General features: G+C 40.2%; 2 protein-coding genes across 7 annotated transcripts in view; one reads left to right on the top strand and one right to left on the bottom strand.

Annotated features, from left to right (window-relative positions):
- Positions 1 to 627: 627 nt before the first annotated feature.
- xpo5 (exportin 5) lies at positions 628 to 12,121 on the bottom strand. Its single transcript, XM_087173856.1, has 33 exons — positions 11,898 to 12,121; positions 11,246 to 11,367; positions 11,082 to 11,154; positions 10,844 to 10,981; positions 10,381 to 10,563; positions 10,198 to 10,224; positions 9,877 to 10,062; positions 9,170 to 9,246; positions 9,039 to 9,083; positions 8,825 to 8,915; positions 8,586 to 8,669; positions 8,356 to 8,481; positions 8,148 to 8,238; positions 7,922 to 8,050; positions 7,602 to 7,717; positions 7,338 to 7,493; positions 7,160 to 7,201; positions 6,978 to 7,067; positions 6,624 to 6,823; positions 6,425 to 6,527; positions 5,501 to 5,682; positions 5,245 to 5,345; positions 5,054 to 5,150; positions 4,793 to 4,928; positions 4,471 to 4,569; positions 4,293 to 4,339; positions 4,044 to 4,150; positions 3,254 to 3,313; positions 3,060 to 3,154; positions 2,868 to 2,975; positions 2,174 to 2,311; positions 1,676 to 1,840; positions 628 to 1,390 (listed from the first exon to the last, which is right to left on the bottom strand). Exons 1-33 carry the CDS (start codon positions 11,997 to 11,999, stop codon positions 1,244 to 1,246), a joined length of 3,663 nt encoding a protein of 1,220 aa, XP_087029982.1. The 5' UTR covers positions 12,000 to 12,121; the 3' UTR covers positions 628 to 1,243.
- Positions 12,122 to 13,427: 1,306 nt separating this feature from the next.
- The window catches only part of tp53bp2a (tumor protein p53 binding protein, 2a), a 28,927-nt gene continuing 20,412 nt past the window's right edge, over positions 13,428 to 21,942 (top strand). For all 6 annotated transcript variants that reach the window (XM_023405751.2, XM_023405750.2, XM_023405749.2 and 3 more), the window contains exons 1-2: positions 13,428 to 13,508; positions 13,808 to 13,965. In XM_023405751.2, the coding sequence (XP_023261519.1) occupies positions 13,939 to 13,965 (27 nt within the window). In that variant the 5' untranslated portion in view covers positions 13,428 to 13,508; positions 13,808 to 13,938. The remainder of the gene's footprint in view (positions 13,509 to 13,807; positions 13,966 to 21,942) is intronic.

Below are 21,942 nucleotides of genomic sequence, written 5' to 3'. Positions count from 1 at the left end.
CTTCTCAGACACTATTGTCTGGTCACGTTTGTCAAGTCTACTGTGAGTGTTTTGGCACAAAATGTGGTTGCATTATTTGTAGTATATGTGATCTGCATTAAATACATAATTCCTAACTGTCGTGTAAATTGTGCTGATATGAAGATCTGGCAAAACTGCAAACCATCATTGCATTACCCAATGACTTAGTAATATCTGCATAATAGAAAACTGTTGTTCACACTTAAATCTACAGTAACCATTCATGAAAACACAATCGAGCTGCTTTTTTTCTCTTAGGGTTGGTTTCAATAAAGTATCTTCACTCCATCATAGGGAGCGTTGCACCTGAGGTACCATTAGCACATGCTTCAGAATCAGAAACTGCATTCAAGCTCGTCCAGTCAAAAGGAAATTACGGTAAATAGAGAAATGTGTACCAGAAGTCTTCCTTTCTTTTCGACCCAGGACTTGACAGCAGCAGCAGCAGCAGCAGCAGCAGCATGCTCACACAACATATCTGCCAACACTATCCTCTGAAATTAAGATTTTTTTTTTTTTTAAAGTACAAAAGGTCTCCACCTCGCATAACACACACACACACACACACACACACACACACACACACACACACACACACACACACACACACACACAATACTGGCTGTGCTTGTGTGGATATCTTTCGATGCCAATTTCTAGGGTGAATATCGAACCACAGCTGGGCTCTCAGTTTCATTCCCTAATTTTATGTCTATGGCATGCTCAGTGAACATGATGCTGGGCCATTAGCAAATATTGCCCCTTAAAAAGGCCCAAAGTAAATGACAAAACACAGAATTGACCTATTTCAAGGTTTGTTTATGGCTCAGCAGAGCTTCTGCTGTAGAGCAAATATTAATGATTATATTTAGATCGTCCCCTTCACAAAATCTGACACAGACAAAACATTCTTTGATCTGAAATATTTCCTACAACCTCCTTAAAGGTATGCACAAGAAATGGAGCAGAAGTGTGAAATGGGATTTAAAAAAGGGACCTTCTGTGTGAATCTCGCCTGTGGGAAGATATTACTATATCAGTGTGAGTGGTGTTGCAGCACAATATGGGTAAAAATAAAAGATGACTAATTGGAAAAAGTGTTGACAGATATGTTGGGTAGCACCACACTGCCCCAGCTGGAGGATGGTGAGGGAAACCCCGGTTTGTACACATAACTCCTGTCTTCAGTCAGTATGGAGTCCGTTAGAAGCGCTGCATGTTCCTACAGAGTGTTTTTCTCTGGGGAGAAGAGAGCTGCCAGGCCCAATGCTTCACTGTTCTGTACATCCTTGTCTGGCTTCGGCTTTTTAAAGAGCGATGGAAGATTCCGGATATGAACCTCCTTCCTGAACTGCTGGCACAGAGCTTTCTGTTGGCAGGGGACAAAGAAAGGGGAGGTTAAACAGAGCTATCCCAGATCTACCAGAAAGAATTTCATTAGACTGCACAGCCCTGTTGAGCTGCTGCACTTTCCCTTTTTTTTTTTTTTTTTCCTTTCACTGCCGACCACAGAAGATTTACCACACAGCCCGAATCACAGTGCTGAGTATTGACGTGGACTATTAAGGCCAGTGTCTCTGGTCACTTCTGATGTCTGTCTGCATTGTGATATAATAGAGAAACATTGCCCTCCAGTGGCTAAATGTGACATTACCCCAACAGTTCCCGCAATGAGCTTCTTGAACTGGTCTTTTCTCTTTTTGTCTCCAACTTTCTGGGCATTGGGGTCCATGAGCCTGTGGTCATACTGGTCCAGAGCCTCCGCACTGATGTTTGGGATCTGGGTCATTACTGTTCTTAGCTCCATGTAGCGAGGCCGCTAAGACAGATGGGACAGACAGATGCACACACAATCAAGGAGATTAAAAGAGAGATGAGTTCTCAGGAATTAACTCAAATTTGAGCACATATTATATCCCTAAAACAAACAAAAAAAAAAAATCTGACAGACGGAACAATAATCAAGAAAAGAATGGGAATATATTAGTTTATGATTGATTGATTTATTGTCTGGCTGATTGCTATTTGCAGTACTAGGACTTGCAGTAAAAGAGACAAAGAGAAGAGTGTAACTCTCAAAGGGAAAAATAAATCAAACAAAAAGGTAGAAATAAGGAGCATCCATGGCAGAAATGATTTCCATTTGCCTCACCAGGTTTTCATAGATGAGCATGGCCAGCTGAGAGAGGGTAGAGTTGCAGACTTCGTGCTGCCCATGAATCTGAAGGCCCCTAAGAACACTGGTATAGAACCACGTGACCGCCTCAGGAAGAAGATTACCCCCTACGACCTGGAGAGACACAGAGTGAATGTTGGAGGAAAACTTTAGAAACATGCAGAAATTTAAGATACTTTTACAGCAACCTTCCAGGTCACAGGTGGTGACCGAGTATCAATTTAGATATTCAATTAGTTAGAACAGCTTGACATGGAAAAGGCAAAACAGTGCTTTAAAGAGGGATGCAAATGCATTAGTGGTAAGAAAGGTTTGAGTGGCAAAGGTTTACATGGAAATACATGAGAAGATCAAGTTTGATTTGATGGGGTGGGTCACAAATATCACAAATGCATCCACTTTTATATTCTCAACAAACCCCATTATAATCACCACCAATGACAATAAAACTCATAATAAAACTAATAATAATAATAATAATAATAAAAACACTGTTAAAAAGGATGATGGATGCTCCTTCATTATGATGAACATATGCATACGAACTAACGCACTGTTGGCTTAGGTCTTTTCAGGGGATTTGTGGACAGTAATAAAAATATAGAATATAGCAAGCCTTATTCTTGCAAAGGATTTAAAATGATTATGTATTAAGTATTGAGTGTACTACCTGCCGCAGAAGGGTCCAACAGACCATGGAAGCAGTTCGGTGACAGTTGGTGGTGTCCTTCCATGACAGTGAGGTGAAGGAGAGGGTCAACAGGGACATGTAGATGTTCTGGGCAAAGAAAAAACAGAAGTTTATTTTTCAACATTTAATGTGTGACTCTACCAAATGTTCTGCGATGTATCTCAGACTGACCTCGTGTTTCATCAGGCATTTTCCCAGCTCAGTCAGCTCCTCTGTGGGCTGAGCCGGAGACGCTGTCTGCACTGATTCCATCATCATGTCTTCCTCTATGCAAGAACATTTCAGGCAAAACAATGAGAGGCTTCTCAGAAGAAAAAACAAACATAATCCACCTACTGATTCAAATTTTCTCATTTGGCTCTTACCTTCTACTTCCTCTTTATTTGCTGCATGTTCAGGCACTTTTCTGGAAATACAGCTCACAGCTAGAGGAGAAGAAGTATTATGGCCCCATAAAAACTCGACCCGGGAAAAGCTGATCAGGCAGTTGTATGCTATATCCTGAAAATCACACTACTCATATTTTTTAGTACCTTCTTAATACACGTCATAAAAACCACACTCTCGTTTCTCCGTGTACATGAAACCAATCTCGCCTTGTGATGCAAGATTCATTTCAGAGAAATCTCACAATAAAGTCCAATCCAATTAAAGGTACTTAAAAAAAAAAAAAACCTTTTTCAACATTCAGTAAGTTGTTGAATTTGGACTCCCCCAACTGTCTCTTAGGATAAACTAACGCATTAGATTGTCAGTCACCAAGACCCATCAAACTGGAAGGAAGACGGTCTCATCTACAACAATAATGTGAAGTTGTAGCTTTATCTAGGAATTATAGCTGGTATTTGCACTTCGCACTAATGTGGGCTGAAACCATTTTTAGCTTGTGTAGCTGGCAGAAACACAACCTTACCACATGACTAAAGTGCATTAGCAGTATTAAGGAATAAGCCCTAAGCGTTGCTTCACACCTCGATTTACAGTCGGTGTAGACAGGGACATTATATTGCTATCAGAAAACAACTTTAACATTATTGTACTATGGATAATTCACATTTGAAATAAATATTGCAGGTTCTTTGTAAGACAACAAATGTTGGCCACACATGTATGGAAACTGAAATGGGAGAAGTTACTAGAGATGCTGAGACTTACAGAGAAGATCCAGCACCTCCCTAGTGACCAGGCGCACCAGCTGCTCCTCCAACATCTCCTGCGTCACCTGGCTCTCCTGACCCACCACCTCCTCCTCATCCTCGCCACTAAAACACACAATAAACAGGTTGTCAGTAAGTCCACATATCCAATTAGAGCTTTGACACGGTGAACCCTCAGAGAATTAAACTATATTCAATAGAGGCTTTAAAGTTACAATAGAGACGGATACACTATCCCATAACTTACTTTATTGAGGTCCTCTGGTTGATGACCTGCCACTTGACGTTGAGTCTCTGTAGTATGAAGCAGAAGCGAGGTCATGAGATTTGGCAACAAAAACCAACTGTGACTGACTGAATTAAGTGTATCTAATGGTGAGATTAAGGATGAAGTTTTACAGAATGAGAAGTGTGGACATCCTGACCTGCTGCATGTAAGCGAACAGAGGGCCCAGCAGGGGGCAGAGCAGACTGTCATGGTACTCCTGAGGACATGATTGCACCAGCTGCCTCAAAAACACCCGTACACTTGTTAAGGAAATTCAATGTTAACATAAAGCAATAACTAAGCTTCGTTTATGTAGAGTAGGATCCATCCCAAATGAATCATATGAAAAGATCTTGTACACATATGTACTGTATCTCACTAAACTACTGACGGAAGCATTGTTATATAAAAAAAAAAAAAAAAAAGAAAAAAAGAAAAAAAAAGGTAAATGAAATGAAGCAAAAGCAAATAAGGATATGAATCATAGGGCGAAGTCTGTGGTCAGGCACATGGTCGAGGGAGACGAAGGCAGAGCCAGCGATTTCTTGAGCCAAGCTCTCAATGGTGTAGAATTCCTGCTGGAGGGACAGACCTGCATTCCCCAGGACATGGAAGCTACAGAGGTAAAGAGAGGAGAGGAGAGAATAGGAGGTAGAATCGCATCTCAACAGCATGTGTGGTATAAACAATACTTTAAAAAAAAAAAGTTTGGGGCAAAACTACAACAACACTATTCTTACCAGTTATCATACAATGTGGTGAAAAATCCCTGCATGCGCTCCAGGTTGGTTCTGTACACTGGAGAGTCATAAATGTCCAAAAGATGCTGAGAGAGACCTAGAGAACACACATATAGAGAAGGTTTAACCCTTGTTTTTTTCCAGATGATGGCGTAATGTGGGGGGAAACATGTACAAAAGCCTCCTCTTACCAAGAACCACATTTTTCTCTGCATCCATCACCTCATGGGCCCTAGAAAAGGTCTCACTCAGATGCGCCATGTTCTCTGGCATAAACAGACTGTTGTGCGTCCTGCGGTGAGGAGTAAATAAAAGAATATAATAAATTAGAATTATTATTGAGACACCGTTAAACCTACTGATAGCCATTTTACACCAATAACCCATGAACATGTCCCACCTAAACAATCAAGATCAGACTCCGTCTATAACATGTACGTCGTGTACCTGATAAGAGCCAACAGGTTGGGCAGCAAGATCAGAAACTGGGCTGTGCAGGGGTTTCTGTAGATGGGGGCTCCAGCAGGGGTGTAACCCGCCACAAAGCCACCGGCCTTGGCTTCCTCCAGGTCTGCAGGCCAACGTGCCCGTTTCACCACCCCCAACATGGCATACAAACAAAAACTCAACTAGAGAAAGGTCACAAAAAAGAGGGATAAACTGTTAAATAATTTATCGGCAGATACTTGCAAAACGACAGACATTCCCATCAGTCAGCAGTTTGTGCTTAGTGCCAACTAGCAAATGCTAGCATGCTAACACACAAAAACTTGGATGATATGGTAACAATCACCTGTGCCTAAATATAGTCTCAGGGAGCTGCTAGCATTGCTGTAAACTCTTACTCTTATTAATAAAATATAAACTCCAGGCCAAGCCAAAAAAGTGGCTCAGAATTTAAAATGTGAGGTTTTGAGGTTGACACAAAAAAATGATGACTGACATATTCTATCTGGCAAGTTACTGACATGAATTGTCTTTGACTGTTTATTTGATCTGATTGGTCACACGGACCTGACAGTAGCTCCTGAAAAGAGACGCTGGACCTAATGTGTTCACCTAATGGTTTGGAAACTTTAGATGTCTCTGGCATTTTCAAAAGTTGAAAACCCCTCTGTGTCCAGCAGTGTTAAAAGCATTTCAAATTCTCAGCACCCTGTGGTTAACTTGTGTTTTATTTATTTTCAACTGCAGTGCTCTGAACTTTAGTGCAATTTATTTTGCAGGTTGCACACGCAACCCTTTGCAATGCAGAGCAGAAAAAAAATGTCTACAACATCTGAAAAAGCCTAGTGACAGAAATTCACAGTCAGGACAAAACACAAGCCCTTAGAGCTCACATACTAACTCAGTTTACAACTATACACTTACCCGTCCCCTATTAAGGCCTGTTGTGTCTGAATCTGCACTTTGCTCGGTGACCACCTGATCCGCTCCAATGAAGGACAGGAAGATGGCAGGGTCCCACAGCACACTGAAACACAAAGACACGATAAGAATAAAATTCTCTGTCATGATATTTAAATACGTCATGTATAGTTTGAGGGAAATAGAAAGAAATCAAACGCACTGCCTCATCTCATCTGAGGTCCATTCTGTCACCACTGACGCCATGAGTTCGTCTAGAAAAGCCTTCTGCTTTGCAAAGTCCTTGAACTGGTTACTGATCAGCACCAACGCTTCCATCAGTGAACATTTCTCCATGTGAGTCAATGTGGCGTCGCTGGAGAACAGCTTCTTCACGTGATTGTAAAACATGTCGAAACAAGGCTGGAGAGGAAATGAAAAAAAAAAAAAAAGTATTATACAGTGGTCTCAAATAATTACTCATGTCTATTCATCAGCACTGTGTGCTTCAGTTACATATTTTGTGCAAAATCTATGTCATGCTATTTTACTTTAAATAGGACGTTAGGACATTTACCAAGATGAACTGTGGGTAATCCCGGCAAATTTTGATGATAGAAGAACAGGCGTGCCTCCTCACATTCTTTACGGCCCGGGTCCGAGGTGCCTGAAGATGGTAGTTGGAGGATATATTTTTTTGGTCTTGGACATGAAGACTGAAGAAGAGTGATGATATTTAGCTCTGTGACGGCAACTCACCTTATTGTCCTGACCGATCTCAAATGTGATGGCTTTAAAGAGCTGCAGAGACAAAACAAGAGAAGAGCAAATCCAAACTTTAATATCCACAAATACAATCAAAAAACAATCAAGAAAGCCGGTAGGTATACGGTAGACACACATACAATATGTAGCAACCAATGAGGACTCATCTGACCTTGTATAGGACCTGTGTCAGGAAGTGTGGTCTGTGTATGACAAACGGGAAGAGGGCAGAGACGTTGGTGAGCACACAGGACAAGATGAGCGGGTCTTTGGTGTCGTAGTTCAGCACGGCCTGCAGCAGCTCCATGCTCTGATCGATGGGCAACTTCTGCACAGAAAGATGCAGAAAGAGGACGCAAAGAACTTGCATCACTACAATCAGCACTATTTTCTTACAGAGTTTTACTCTGTCTGCCTAAAACATAGCTTGTGTTACCTCCTCTTCCAGACTTTTGAAGATCTGTGCGACCATGCACTCCATGAAGATGGTCATCGCATCCCATTGGACCACAGATGGAGACAGGAGGGAGCACAGGCCCTCTGCAGTTTTAGCTGGTGAGGAGTTGGAGAGAAGTTTATTCGCTGTTTCATGACTATCTAAACTGGATTTTTTCCCCTCGCTCAGCTTGCTCTGAAATTGAGTGATCTGATAAAAAAAACAAAACAAAACAAAACAAGAAAAACATCCAGCCCAGCAAAGAAGCAAAAACACACAGGTTCAGAGTTATCAATCCCTCTCTGTGATGAGGCACTTACATGTGGTATCCCCCATGTCAATAGGGCTGGCAATTTGATACTGTAACCATTCTGCTGCTATCTGAAAGGCCTCCAGAGGAACAATGCGACATGCACTCCTCAGCACCTCTCCCTGCTGCGCTCGAAAAGCTGTGAAACATGATAACGCACCATGAAAAACATCACGTGGATAGAATACTAAAAGTATTCATCATAAGCGCAGTAAATCTGAATCCATAACACTTACAATTAAAGAATGAGTTGAAGTCCTCGTCGCTGTCGAAGTCCACACGGGAGTACTCACAACTTGGGTTATCGTCTCTAGATGGAAACCCAGTCTGGTGAGAGAGAGAGAGAGAGAGAGAGACACAGAGAGAGACAGAAGCAAGACAAGACCTTTAGTATCACCCTGTCTGGCTATCTGTGTACACCGGCAACTGACATCACTGTCTCACCTTGACTAGGTTGGTCATAGACGTTCTGAGGTATTTGACGGCCATCTCCACAACGACCGCATCCTTCGACAGAGTCTCATGTCTGAACAAAGCTCCCCATGTAGCCAGAGTGGACGACTTCAAAAACTAAAGAAAGGGGAATCCACAAGAAGAGATGTTCAAACACAGATGAGGGATTCATACTCAGTTCACTCAAATGCAGTCTTTAACACGAAGATTTGTCATCTCACCTGACTGGAATGTGTAGTGAATGCTAAAAGGGCTTCCGTGTACTTGCTGAGATTTGCAGGTACTTCAACCTCAACCTCTGAACCCTGTGGAGAGAACATGATATTTCTCAATGATCAATTGTAAACAGAAAGTAAAAACTTGCTCCTGTTATTTTACATAACGTGTGTGTGTGGACCAAGCCCAGATAAAAGATAAGAATTTAGGAATTCAATCTGTGGTCAAATTGGGATAAACTCACCACTAATGAGCAGAGCTGTCCTCCCAGAGCACACAGGACCTGACACAGCCTCTTGAGGAAGATGTAGCGCCGCTCCACCACCTCCACCGCTCTGCACATATATATACACAGGACTATAAGCGACACAGCCTGATGTAGTGAACACACTGTTTAATAACTGTTTTACATCGGTTTATTGTGTTCCACAATTAGACAGAGGATTCACATGACTTACTGTGATTCAGAGGATTTCTTAGATATCGCCAGCCCATCTGCTGACCTGTAACCAGACAGACACAAACCATTCAGTGAGAGCAGGAAAAGGTGAGTTAAAGAGGAATGATGCGGGGAAGCGGCTGTACTCACTGTGCTGCAGAAAGGATGTAGTGGATGGCAACATCATCGAACAGCAGCATGAATGGCTTCCTATCCTCCAGCTTGCCCTGTTTGGTTATACAGAGCTTATTATGATCGAATAAATGACAAATATCCAACTACTACCTACATTTTCATAAACTGTACTGTAGCATGCCTCACCATTTCTATGGTTCCATAATCAATAATGGAAAGTTTCATATTCTAACTAGAAAGCACAAACCTTCAGTGCTGCACTATTCTCTATATGTCATTAAATGTTTGTCTGCATTTGGATCAGTATCAACGACACACAACAAACGACAGTCATGCTCATTGGCTCATGGTGGATAGGATTTTTGGAGGCTTGATACAATTTGTAGGAGTTGTTGTGAACAGAAAAATTGCAAAATTGAGTCTGTTTAGGAATTCAGAGAAAAAGATGTTATAAAATTATAAAATAATAGCGTTAATAGTGTTAATAAGTGCTTTGAATGGCCACATGGAAGCGCTATTGCTCTGGATCTGCACCACTTCCTTCAATGATCCATAGACCAACTTTCCAACAAATTCCATTAAAATCTGGTATGATGTTTTTAAGATTGCATGCAGTAGTTACAATGTGACAAGCCAAGATGAAAAAAATGGTCTTTACACCTATTGGGCGAGCATTATGACTTAACCACGGCCTCTCAACGCGTGTTTTCCCTGTGTCTCACCTTCCGGCTGATAGCGATGAGCAGGCACTCTGCCGCCTCCAGCTGCAGCTCTGGCTCACTCAGCAGCAGACATAATATTTCCAGTAGATGGCAGTTTCCGGAGGTGATGTGCACCAGAGACACCCAGTCAATGTAGCCTGCAAGTGTATTCAGCGTAGCCACAGCGACTCGACAGTGAGCTCTGGCCTGAGCGTGGAAAAAATTAGTGGTCGAAAAGGGGAAAACGAAGGGATGAGTGAGGAGCGTGACACCAATGTGATCAAAATAATCAAGTTCGTAAGAGGTTCCTTTTAGAGCAAAGATGCCGTGGTGTTTTCTCACCTGCAGTTCATGTCCGGGCATTCCTTTCTGAATAAAAAAAAAAAAAATTCACTGTTAAATTTTTCTTTTAGCAACATAAATAAAAATGTAATAACATATCAATAGACAAGAATCATTATAATGCTGAATAATTTCTCTTAATACTATTTATTTCTACAAAATAAAAGATGAGACCCCACTGACCAGTTTACGGTAGTCCTCGACATTGAGCTGCAAAATTGCCATCATGAAACTGAAGATGCTTTCCATGTTTTGGGTGAGTGTCTGCTGGATGTCTCTGCGTCGCTGAGTGGGCAGCGTCTGGAAGGTGATCACATCCTCTGCCAGCCTCAAAAGGATCAACATCACCACCTCTGTCTGTGCCTCCTGTGAAAGGCACAGGTGAATTTTAATTTTCAGTATTCACTTAGTTTTCACTTTAAAAAAGTCCATAACCACAAATATCAGAATTTTTTTTGGAAAGTTTGCTCGGAAAGGCCAAGAACTTAGTTTGCATGGATAAAATAATAAAGTAGTAATAGTTGTTGAAAGATGTAGATATTGACCAGTGGCCAAGTTGACATGATGACGCCCGGTACTTATTTCCATGTGTTATTACATAACTGTACTCAAATTGCATGAAAGCTGCACTGTGCAAGTTACTCACCCCTTGGCTAGTGAGAGCCTCCATCTCTTTCAGCATATCTGGCCAATGCTGAGGCCATTCTCTCTTTATCATTTCCACTGTGATTCGTGAGAGGGCATCTTTGATATGGCTCTCCTCCTCCAGGATAGAATGAGTACCCTGATGAGACCCAAAGCAAGTATCAGACAAGTGTTTCAGTTACATTTTAACCATAAAACAGATGGTTGTATTGTTAACAGCATGTTACCATCACACTTACATTTGATAATAGCTGCATGGCACACTCCTTCAACTGGACCTTCTCTTGTTGTTGCATGTTGTTCCATCGGAACCTGCGAGAAAATTACGCTTTCTTTCAAATATCTAGCTTTTAGCATGTTATTCTTTGTTATAATTGATTGATGCTTTTTAGATTTCACTCACTTGATGACATGCTCCAGGATTTGCAAACCAAAGTGTCTCACTACAGCTGGTTGGGCTTTATCGGCCAATTGTAAGCCACATGGGACACAGAAGGAATTTGTCTCTTTAAACTCTTCACAAAACTGTGGTGAAAAATAAAGCCTGTTACATTACAGACATCTCAACGTTTTTAAAACAGATGATACTTAAATCAATTTAATATTGTCTAGAGGCTACAGCCAACAGCTGTCTCAGCAACATTACAATAAATAGTTAAATAGCATAAAGCTAACCTTCCAGCTAGCCAAGCCAGGTGCAATGGGAAACATAATGTTAGTTAGCATTGTTAGCCTTCGCAGGGAAATCAGTAATCAATCCAATGTTACCATTTCTATGAATGAATGAATGAAGGTGAGTCGACAGTGAGGTGGTGGTGAGGTGTTAATGGAATACCGGCTAGCTCGCAAAGCATCTGGCCATCATCCCTGCGTGTTTAGCTTACGTTATCGAACGTAAATGAACCGTATGAGCGGTGCTGTTACTGCTAACCCTGCGGATGAAAACTACCCTTTTATTCAGCCTCGAAGGGACTTGATTCTACTTTTACAACAGCTCTACATAAATGACAAGCTCGGCTAGATAGCAGTTAGCTAGCAACCCATAACGATGCTACCTTTAGGGCCTCCAGTCGGTAAATTTGGCTTGTCTCCGCATCCATCATCACATTCACAGCTTTGATAAGCTGATCACACATGGCAGCCACCTGGTCAGCCATGACTTCAGGTAGCGTCTGGCACACTGTTAAGACGAAAGCAAGGAGCTCCCTTATGCAAAACACCTGCACAGCAGCAAGCTGCGTACGCTCAGGGAGGTACCAACGTGCAAGAAATGTGCTGCCTGCGTGTTTGATCCTTTCGCTCGCCGTTGAAATTGAATTCTGGGAGTAGTAGTTGAAGCGCCATTTTTTTGAAAGATCGTCTATGTCCTGACAGAAGAATCACTCCTGAGTTAAAAAAAAAAAATGGTGTGCCTTAAGTCTGATAAGAATGTTCGTCTTATTTCATATGAATAAATAACGATTCAATACATTCTGCAATGATTTGATAAATGACAAAAACTAATTTATAATAAAATATTATTTTATCATTTCTTTGTGGAAATAACATTCTGTGGATTTTTTTTTTCAAAAGTTTGTTTTTATTCCATAATTTTATTCTTCCTTTTCATGACAATTGAGTTGTCACTAGTCAACATCCTCTCACCTTTCATCTTATCAAATTATTTCATTCACTTATTATTTCATTTTTTGGAACTTGATTAACAATTATTTCACAGATTAAATTACTAATTACTTTACAAATTAATACTTTTGCATACAAAATATATGAAGAGTTTATAAAATATGATGCTATGTTATAAATTAAACTATGTGATAGTATATACAACTAGAGCTTAAACATTTAATGAGAAAGAAAATTAATTGGCAACTATTTGGATAATTGTTTACACAAAGATGCCATACATTTGATAGTTCCAACTGATAAATCATGAAAATAACCAGGAGATTACTCTATAATGCAAAACTTATCATTGTTGCCATCATGTCGGCCAAAATTAGCTTGTTAAATTAGCAAATTGACTGCAACTTTCTGCAACTACATCAGTAAAATGCTGTAATGCTAATCTGTGGTTTTAATATAATATAGTCACAGGGGCCATATTTTGATTTGAGTACTTTTACTTTTAATATTTTAAATTCACTCTCCTGATTATACTTTTGGAATGCATGACTTTTACGTGCAATGGAATTTGTTTAACATTAGTACATTTGCTTAAGTAAAGTATCTTAATATTTCTCCACCACTGGTTATTGTTTGTGAACTGCTTGGCCTCTACCGACTCCAACTTCAGCTTTTCAAAAATGATTACAGTGAGACCTCTTACAATGGCCCGATTCAACTCAGGTTCATTCCTACCTTTAATGTAAGTTTAATGCGTCACCAGGACTATTATTATCCACGTGCGTAATGTTGACCTGAACCAAATGTTTAAAGAAAACAGCTTTTACGTGCAACAAGTGAGTGCAAAGTGTGATGGTATTGTTGCATGTTTACACCGGACAGGTCTGGCTGGTGGGGGTGTTTTCCGTTCTAGAACGAGGCGGAGCTTGAATTCCAAAGTGGAATGAGTTTCCTCTCGATACGTCACTCTGGGATAGGCTGCGAGCCACCGAGCAACACTGTCAGTCATCGGGGTTTCGGGCTGAGTTCCATCTCTTTCTCGGGTAAGTAAAAGCTAGAAAATATCAAATAATACCGGAACATATTTATAAGTTGTTTTTCCGTCGCTTGCCCCTAAAGTATGAGTTTTATAGCAGTGCTGCGTGCTCGCGACGAGACGTTACAAAGTTCTAAAGCGATGCTCCTCAAACGCAACTACAACGGAAACTTTTGTCGTGAAGGCCTTGTTATTTGTTGCAACAGGTCCGCGGGATACACGTATCAACATTTGTGTATTTTGTGTTTTGAAATGTTGGTTAAATTAATGGAATAACGATATGCTATGTTTTTTTTTTTAATTCAGGACGGGACCCCCAAGCAGGAGAAAGTAGCCTTGCCCGTCGTGGGTTTAGGCTCTGGGATTAAAGTGATCGCCAGTCCCATCGCTTTCGTCGAAAACTGCCAGAGGGGATTCATGCAGTGTTGGTTAGCTAAATGCGGTACGAAGCTAAAATGATGCCGGTGAGTTTATGTTTTATTTACAAAGCTTCAAATTTTGACGTTGTCCCATGGATTCATATTTCTGTTCTCTACATTATATCGCCGCACTAACCCCGAAATGTTACCACACTGTGAATTACCTGGACATTTAAATTGACGTGGCAAGTTGATGCGGTTGCTACTTTGTGCTATTACTATGGCAACACAGGCTCGTGTTGTGAAGTTTATTATCTGTGACAGCTGTGTGTGTGATCTGAGCATGTGATTATACTGTAAATAACATCATTTATTTGCATTCTGGCATATTATTCCACGTCTGCACGGCAGTCTCGCATGTAAACCAGTCAAAGTCCCCTGCGTCAAAATGCCTTGTTATATTCCAATATTGGGTCAGTTAACATTTACCTGGCATGATTAACTTAACTTTAAATTCATACTATTCATTTCTACGCTTTGTTAGTATAAATACAACAATTCTGTTCGGACACACAACAAGCAGAAGGCACCTGCCAAATCTTGCTGGCACTATGCCAACATCAGCTCTGGACTTCTGCCATGTCATTACCATCACCATCATCATCATCCTCATCAGAGGTCCACTGCTGCAGAGCAAGCCTCTATCTCTCAGCACTTCTTTGATGTGTGCAGAGAAGGCAGCGGACAGTGGTACATGTGCTCACTGTAGAGATATAACCTTCTCAGCAAAGAGAAATAGTAGACATTTTTTTAAATAATATTTAGTTCTCCGTTTTGAGCCCGCTCACTTGCTGGTAAAGGAGCAAAGGTCAAAGAATTAATGGCTGCAGTGGTAATGAGCATGAGCTAAAAATCTTATGGCTCGAGTTTTATTTACCTGACAATCATGGCAAATAGGGCTGCAAGTACAAATATTTTCATGATGAATTTAGGGATTATTTTTTTCAATAAACATAAATTCTATGAAATGTCATAGAATATTGAAAAATACCCCTGACAGTTTCCAAGAGCCCATTGTGACATAGTTATTGTTGTAATATTCCCTTTATGTATATACACAACAGAGTAAAGTAGCTAATCTTCACATTTTAGAACCTGAAAACAGAGAATGTTTGGCATTCTGTCTAGGTTACTGACTCAAATGATTAATCTGTCTTCTCAAAATAGTTGCTGGTTAATTTTCTGTTGATCGGCTAATCACTGAAGCAAGTAACCTTTTCAAAACCAGGGCGATTTCAGCAATAGTTTTCAGGATGTTTAGTTCATAGTGGAATGGACAGTCTTTATCAGAATGTTAATATTATAGTATTAACTCTTTAACTGCCTCAGTCTCTCTGATTAATTGTGGACCTTGATCAAATATGTAAAATCATACACAGCTATGCTTTGTTCACGTTGATGTTAACGGATAAAAATGTAGTGTAATCCTTTTTGTAAGTATGCTCAGACTATACTAATGTTGCTCTTCTCAACTCAGACCTGTGCTTCCACTAAAACACCTTGATCAGTGAATTAATCATCTTAGCAATGGAGGCAGAGTTGTATTTGGATAACTCCCGTCTGGTGCGTGACCTCAGTCTGCTACTGGCACATAGTCATTTGTTAGCACCAAGCTCAGTTCTCATGGACACTAATATCACCCTTGCATGTTGTCATACAAGATCTATTTTCTTTACACGCCACATGAGACCATGGTTATTTTCCCCTGTACCCTAACCTGTGAATATATCTGTGTGTGTGTTTGAATGAGATACAGCTTCTGCTATTTGCCTGATAAACACAAAATTGCCTCTTTGTGGCCATGTCTGATGTGAGGTATTGTCTTATAAATTACACCCATAGCCCATGACCCTACTTGTACAGGCCAGAGGCTCATGGGGGTAGTGAGAATGTAATGTCGTAATTGCTAGCCGGGGATGGTAAATAGGGGGTCACTGTTTCTCGAACACAATGAGCTGCAGCGACTCTTTAACAGTGTGTTGTGAAGAGAACATTGTTTGTGTGCCTGTGCTGTGGCAGCATCCTGATAAGGGATGCTCATCCTAAATTGAACCATAGCATGTTATAACTCATTTACCCCGACTTACTCTTGTCTGCTTAAACCAGTCTTTGTTCTGCAGACAATTAATGCCATATTTAAGCTTTGCTCGTCTGCTAGTTTATTAGCCCATATTTCATGTTGGTGTACTTTTTGTTAAGATACATTATAGTCAGTAGACTGTTCTGGCAGCTTAAAAGAACAGAATCCGAAAAACAGGGAAGAAAAACGTGTTGGCGTCAGTCAGAATAAGTATCTGCATGATTTTGGATTTCAAATGTTGCAGACACAAATCGCATATCACTTCCTCATTCCTTTCCCATATACGAGTTGCTTGCTGAGTAGATTTTCAAGCAGATAAACTTTAGTGCACCCGACCTGCATTATTGAGTATTGTGTGCATTGACCACACACACATTTGTACAATGTCTTGGTTAGACCACAACAAATCTCACAGTTGCTCGACTTTGTGGCACTGTGATGATGGTGGGAAAATGAGGTGATGCTCTGGGAAGTCTGATTTTGCTGCATGTGTCAATAGAAACCTGAGTAGGCTTTCTCTGTGGCCACCACAAGCTTTGTGTTTACTCTGTGGGAGAGTATGTGGTGGTTACGTAAGCAGACAGTCACATCAGTGGTAGACGAGAACATTCAAGGGCAATGTTTTGACTTTTGTCTGAAGAAGAAGGAGTTGTCATGATGACTGTATTAGCTGGAAACTGATGTCAAAAATACTGTAGGATAGTAATGACACTTTTGTTTCCAAGCATGCAACTTGTTTATCTATGTAATATCATCATATGACTGACTGACTTCTGTATTATGTTATTTTGTGATTTATTCCACACTTGATGATCTCAATTATTAATTTTCTTGATAATAATAATATTTTCTTGAATAATTTTCTTAGTCTGTTAGTCTGTAGTCTGACTGTGCAGTGCACTAATGGCCACAATACCAGCATAACATTAGCCTGGTTTCTGCGAGATAGCACACCGGAGCCACCTGAGCAGGTATCAACTTACCCACCTTGAAAAACGGAGTCACTTGGATCTATGAGGAATCCATGTGAAAAGCATAATGACACCTTAAAGTGGTGTAATTCCAGAAAGATCCTTTTTAACACAGTGAGGACATTGTGACAATATATCATTTAAATGGTGGGATAATGATGTGCATTTTCAGACAGTTTGTCCGGGTAGACATCCATAGTGTTTCACTCCGTCAGTCGTGACAAGTGACAGAAACAGTTGTGTAACAAATAAAAGAAGAGAGCTTGAAAGAAAAGTTCAAATCCTGGCTCCTCTCTCACCTGCGCACAACTGGTCAGTCATGGTGTGAAGTGGGTGTGAAATGTTTTATTACTGGTTTTGGCAAGTTACAGAAATGATCAGACACAGTCAAACATGTCTAATGATATACTGTGTATGGTAAGATTTGTTATTATTTTACATTTACTCAGCTTGGGGTTAATAAAATCCAACTCAAAGCTGAAAGAACTTTAGCAGTGATGCACTCTTTTAATTTTTTATGTTGTCATCTCTTTATATTGTCTCTGTCCTTTTTTGATGACATTATGATTTTTTTAAAATCCCACAGACAGTATAATTCTAAGAATTTATTGGAAATAAAGCATGGAATGGGCAATAAAAAATGGGACATGTTACGGGACAAGCAGTGCTTGCTGCTGAGTGAGTAATACCTCTGTCTACAGACTTTTGTGGAGATACAAAACTATTGTCCAGAAATTAATTTAGACCCTTGTTCCACTTACCTAAATGTGGCTAATGTTCCTGAGTCCCCAAAAAATTCCTGCCGTGGAACTTTGCCTCCTCCAGTCATTCACTCTCCTGCTTCACCACAGACTATTTTGCATATGACAGATTAAACACCACAAAGACATCATTCAGTGTGCATTTTTTTAAGGAAGCCAATTAGCGTGTCTGCCACATTTCGAATTGCTACCTTTTGGCTGTTAGCTTCCCTCATGAGCTAAGAGTTGATAAAAGATGATTTTGCATACAGCAAATTCCTGCACAAGAGGCTGGCTGTTTTCACAATTCTGTGAATGCTAAGTTTTCAGTCATTTATTTTTATAGCACTTGTAGGTAATTTAAGTCTGTGTACATTATCTCCAGGTTGGCCTTGTTGGCCTTGTTGTTTCTCTGAATTACTTCATCCACTCGTCAAGATGGCTCTGAAAAAAAGGATACATCCTCTCCCTTCTGCTTAATGTTGACTCCCATTTCCCTTATCTTTCAGATAAGCACGAAGTAGGAACTGTCTCATCACGTAGACTAGGAATGGAAGAGTATTTTGAGAGTGCCGATTATGAAGTGATAGGCTAAGTACTGCATTGCAGACAGAGAGAAGAGGTTGTCCTGATGTAAGAGTCACAGCTTGCTGCAACTTCAGTGTGTTGTAAAAGCTGCTCATTTTTTTTTCTGAATGTTGCAGCTGAATGAGGCTACTGTGCATTCTGATTCCCTATGCATTGTGCTGTTCGTTACCCCTGACCTTTTCTCCCTCACCCCCTAATGCAGCACAGCAAAAATGAGAGAGTGAATGAGAGATGAAGAGGAATAATGCATAAAGACATCCGGGAGTTTTCTGCTGCCTTGCCTTTTTGAAGGACTGCTATGTTGGAACTGTGTCAACTCTTGAAGCTGTGGCAGGGACACACACAGTGAAAGATGCTGCTGCAGTGTCTTACAAACTTGCCATAATCAGATTCAGAGGTGACTCCCTCAACGAGACCTAGTTGACTCATTTGCTTACCACAGCAATATCTGTAATTGAAATTGTGTGCAGACAGAAGGACCAGCAGCCCTAAGGTGAGACCCTTCAGGCATGGTCAAAGATATGGCCCCCGTTATCCTCTGTTGCTGTCATCCTGCCTCACGCTGTCTACTTTCCTATTTGTCCCACCCCTACCCAAGGCATTACATTAGATATTGTGTGTCTGTGGCACTCAATCCCAGTTTATGCTATCAAACCTGTCTGATGCATCAAAATAATTTAACATGATTTACTCTGCTAAACTGATCACCATAATTGATTTTAATATTCATGTTTTTAATTTATACTGACTCCACTTGTTTATTCTTCACATTGTCAGCAGGAGGTTGTAATCAGGTGTACCTGGGACCATAGGAACATGGTATTTTATGCATGTATACAGGCTCTCTGTTTTTTATGATTAATTAGTAAAGAAAACAATCTTGTTGCAATTCCAGTAAAAATAGACACATAAGTAAATTTCAGCCTTAAAAATTATTGACCAAAACAACAAAGAGAGTTACTCGTATTGTGATTTGAAAATCAGCAAGGATAGGAAATTTTACACCAAATTAAGATAATAAATATTCTCTGAGCTTACTGTGGGTGTGTTATGTAGTTATATCGCTGTGGATTCTCTTCGATGTGTTTGGCTCTCATTTTGTAGTTATCCTGATGTTGCAGAGTAATTCCATTATAGTACATTCCCTTGTGATATGTCTATTCTTGGAAATGGGAAACTGCAGTGGCCGACAGTTTTGATCACTCTTAACTCAATATGTGACCAATTGTATTTGGACGATGTTCTTGAGAGACTAATGGAGTAGATTTGACCCTCACAAGGACAGAGTGGATTTTCAAGGTGGGACACCAGTATTGATTTGCTGTTAGGATTGTTTAGAAATACATCATCAAAAATTGTTCTTCTTACTTGATTTCTATTTTCCTTCGACATGAAAACCGTTGCATCAACAATTTCCTGCTCTGTTTATGTGTACCACTCAGTTGCTGGAGTGCACATGTACGTTATCAAAACGATCAGTGGGAGTACCACACACATCAACACAGCATTCCTTCCTATAATTTGTTACGGGTACAGTGTTGATCTTTCAACCTAAGTCATCTCAGTGTCCTCTGTATAAACAACTGGAAAGGCTTGAAAAGCCTGTTCCCCTACTTCAGGATCCTTTTGGCTTTGATGGGAGACGGGATCCAAATTATACAGTTAAGAGCCAAATTAGCATTTTATGGGCTGTAAGCTTTATAGCAGATATATTTTTAGTATAAAGTATCTCAAAGAATAGCCCCACACCTCCCTACAGGCACTGCGGCTTATTTAACTTCATCCAGGACAGTTTCCATGCAGTAACCCAGAACAGCTGTTACAGTATATCTCTTTGCTTTGTTTTTTTTCAGTCTGTCTTTCTCAACCTCTTGGCCCTTTTCAGTAGGGCAGGTCAAATAAGTGCTGCCAGGTGCAGTCAATCATCTCCTCTTAGATGTGTTCTTTTTACAGTGTGTCTTTTGTCTGAGGGTTTGATGTGTTATAGCCTTTCATCTCTGAGAGACACACACACTCCTGTCTGTGTTTCTGTGTCTAGAACAGAGGGTCTTAATCATGTACCATTGACCCCTAAGACTGTGTAGCTTTTGTTCAAACTAAGTCACTACAGTACCTAATTTTATGGATTTAAACATTTGAAACCAGGTACTGGACAGAGAATCTGCTTGTAAGAATGAACACTTCTATACTGCTGGGCCTTGGTTACCCTGAAGGATAGCTCTCTTCATCTTAAGGCATAGTAACTATGGCCTGGCTGCAGGCTATTGAATTTAAGATTACTATTGTAATACTGAGCCAGTAGTCTGTTGAAAGGCTATATTTTTATATAGCGGATTAACTTAATCCCTGAGATATAGCCCCAATGACCTAGCCTTATAGCTGCTCTGCTTTGGGAATATCTACAGTGCAGGCTGCAGTGTACAGCCACATTTTTTTGCACTGCCTATAATTGTCAATTTGCAGTTCTGGGCTGTCACACCAGTCCCAAACCCTTGGAGACAGCTCTGACTTAGCTGTTGCCATGATGGAATTAGAAATCTATCGCTATAATAGAGCAGCAGAGGCAGCACATCCCCTTCTCCATCCCCACGGCCATCTTTTTGCCCTGTCTCAGGTAAGAAGGAAGTGCAGTTCAGCAATTGCTTCTGTCATCCACTCTGATAGACAGAAGGCAAGTGGAGCACATTTATATCAAACTTTGTCATATAGAATCCAAATTGGTACCCCTCAGCTTACTGGATGTTTAAGGCTACCTAAGGTGATACTTTCTACTTTCTATTTTAGCTGTAGTTGCTGCTATATGTCTGTTTGAAACAGGCCTATCATATTGTTATTGAGCTGTTTAATTTTACTAGCTATTGTATCTATGAATATTTAATGAACTCTCAAGTTGTCTGAGTTGAAACGTGTAGTCAGGGCACTATTTTCACCTCTCTGTGTATGTAGACCACTTAAAGCCCCCATTATGGAGTAAATCAAATATTATATTATGATCACTAGAAGACTATCTGATATTGACTTTATAACACAGTATCTGTTTTTGCATGAGTAATTACGTGTTAAGTCGTCTAGTTTACGCTCATTGCTCTGCTGATAATGGAAAGTCAAACAGGACCTGTCATGTTCAGACACCGTCAGCTTCTGCTATGTTTATTCAGACAGTCATATGGTATATCATCATAAACAGTGTTTAAGAAAAATGCGTCAATATGAGTAAAGTGATAGGAGATAGAAAAAACATAAATAATAATGAATACCTAACCCCATTTTGCATCTTTTAATGTTCCCAAAGCAATATTAATATTCAATATGAAATATTGATATGTAAAGATGTATGAAAATTGGCCTGGTTAGCTTAATTAATTATTATATATATATATATAAGATGTGTATAAGAGACAGATTATACCCCCGGTTGTATAATGGCCTATGTCAAAAGTGTGACTCTTTTGTTGAGTTTTTTGTGTTTCCTGAAAAACCTGAAAAAATGACTTAGGCCATTATTTTAAGAGGGTGTCGATATGTGAAACTGCTGTATCTGTGGTGGTAATCTCTTAAATGTGATGGCACAACATTCAGATTTTGGCTGTGCAAATATGCTTTTGGCTTATGTGGATACACTTCTTTTTTTTTTTTTTTTTTT

This window comes from Seriola lalandi, unplaced genomic scaffold, assembly GCF_002814215.2.
Source record: "Seriola lalandi dorsalis isolate HSWRI2012SDOR001 ecotype SW California unplaced genomic scaffold, Sedor1 jcf7180002054285, whole genome shotgun sequence".
Classification (NCBI taxonomy): domain Eukaryota; kingdom Metazoa; phylum Chordata; class Actinopteri; order Carangiformes; family Carangidae; genus Seriola; species Seriola lalandi.
The sequence above is the reverse complement of the archived record's forward strand: the minus strand, read 5'-3'. Positions and strand labels throughout refer to the sequence as shown.

Excerpts from the sequence above, each read along its gene's own strand:
- xpo5 (XM_087173856.1), bottom strand. The coding sequence starts at position 11,999 with ATGGCTGACCAGGTGGCTGCCATGTGTGATCAGCTTATCAAAGCTGTG. Across the intron at positions 1,841-2,173 it reads TGCTCATCTATGAAAACCTG|CGGCCTCGCTACATGGAGCT; the intron begins GTGAGGCAAATG and ends CATCTGTCTTAG. Across the intron at positions 1,391-1,675 it reads TCATTGCGGGAACTGTTGGG|AAAGCTCTGTGCCAGCAGTT; the intron begins GTAATGTCACAT and ends CCCTGCCAACAG.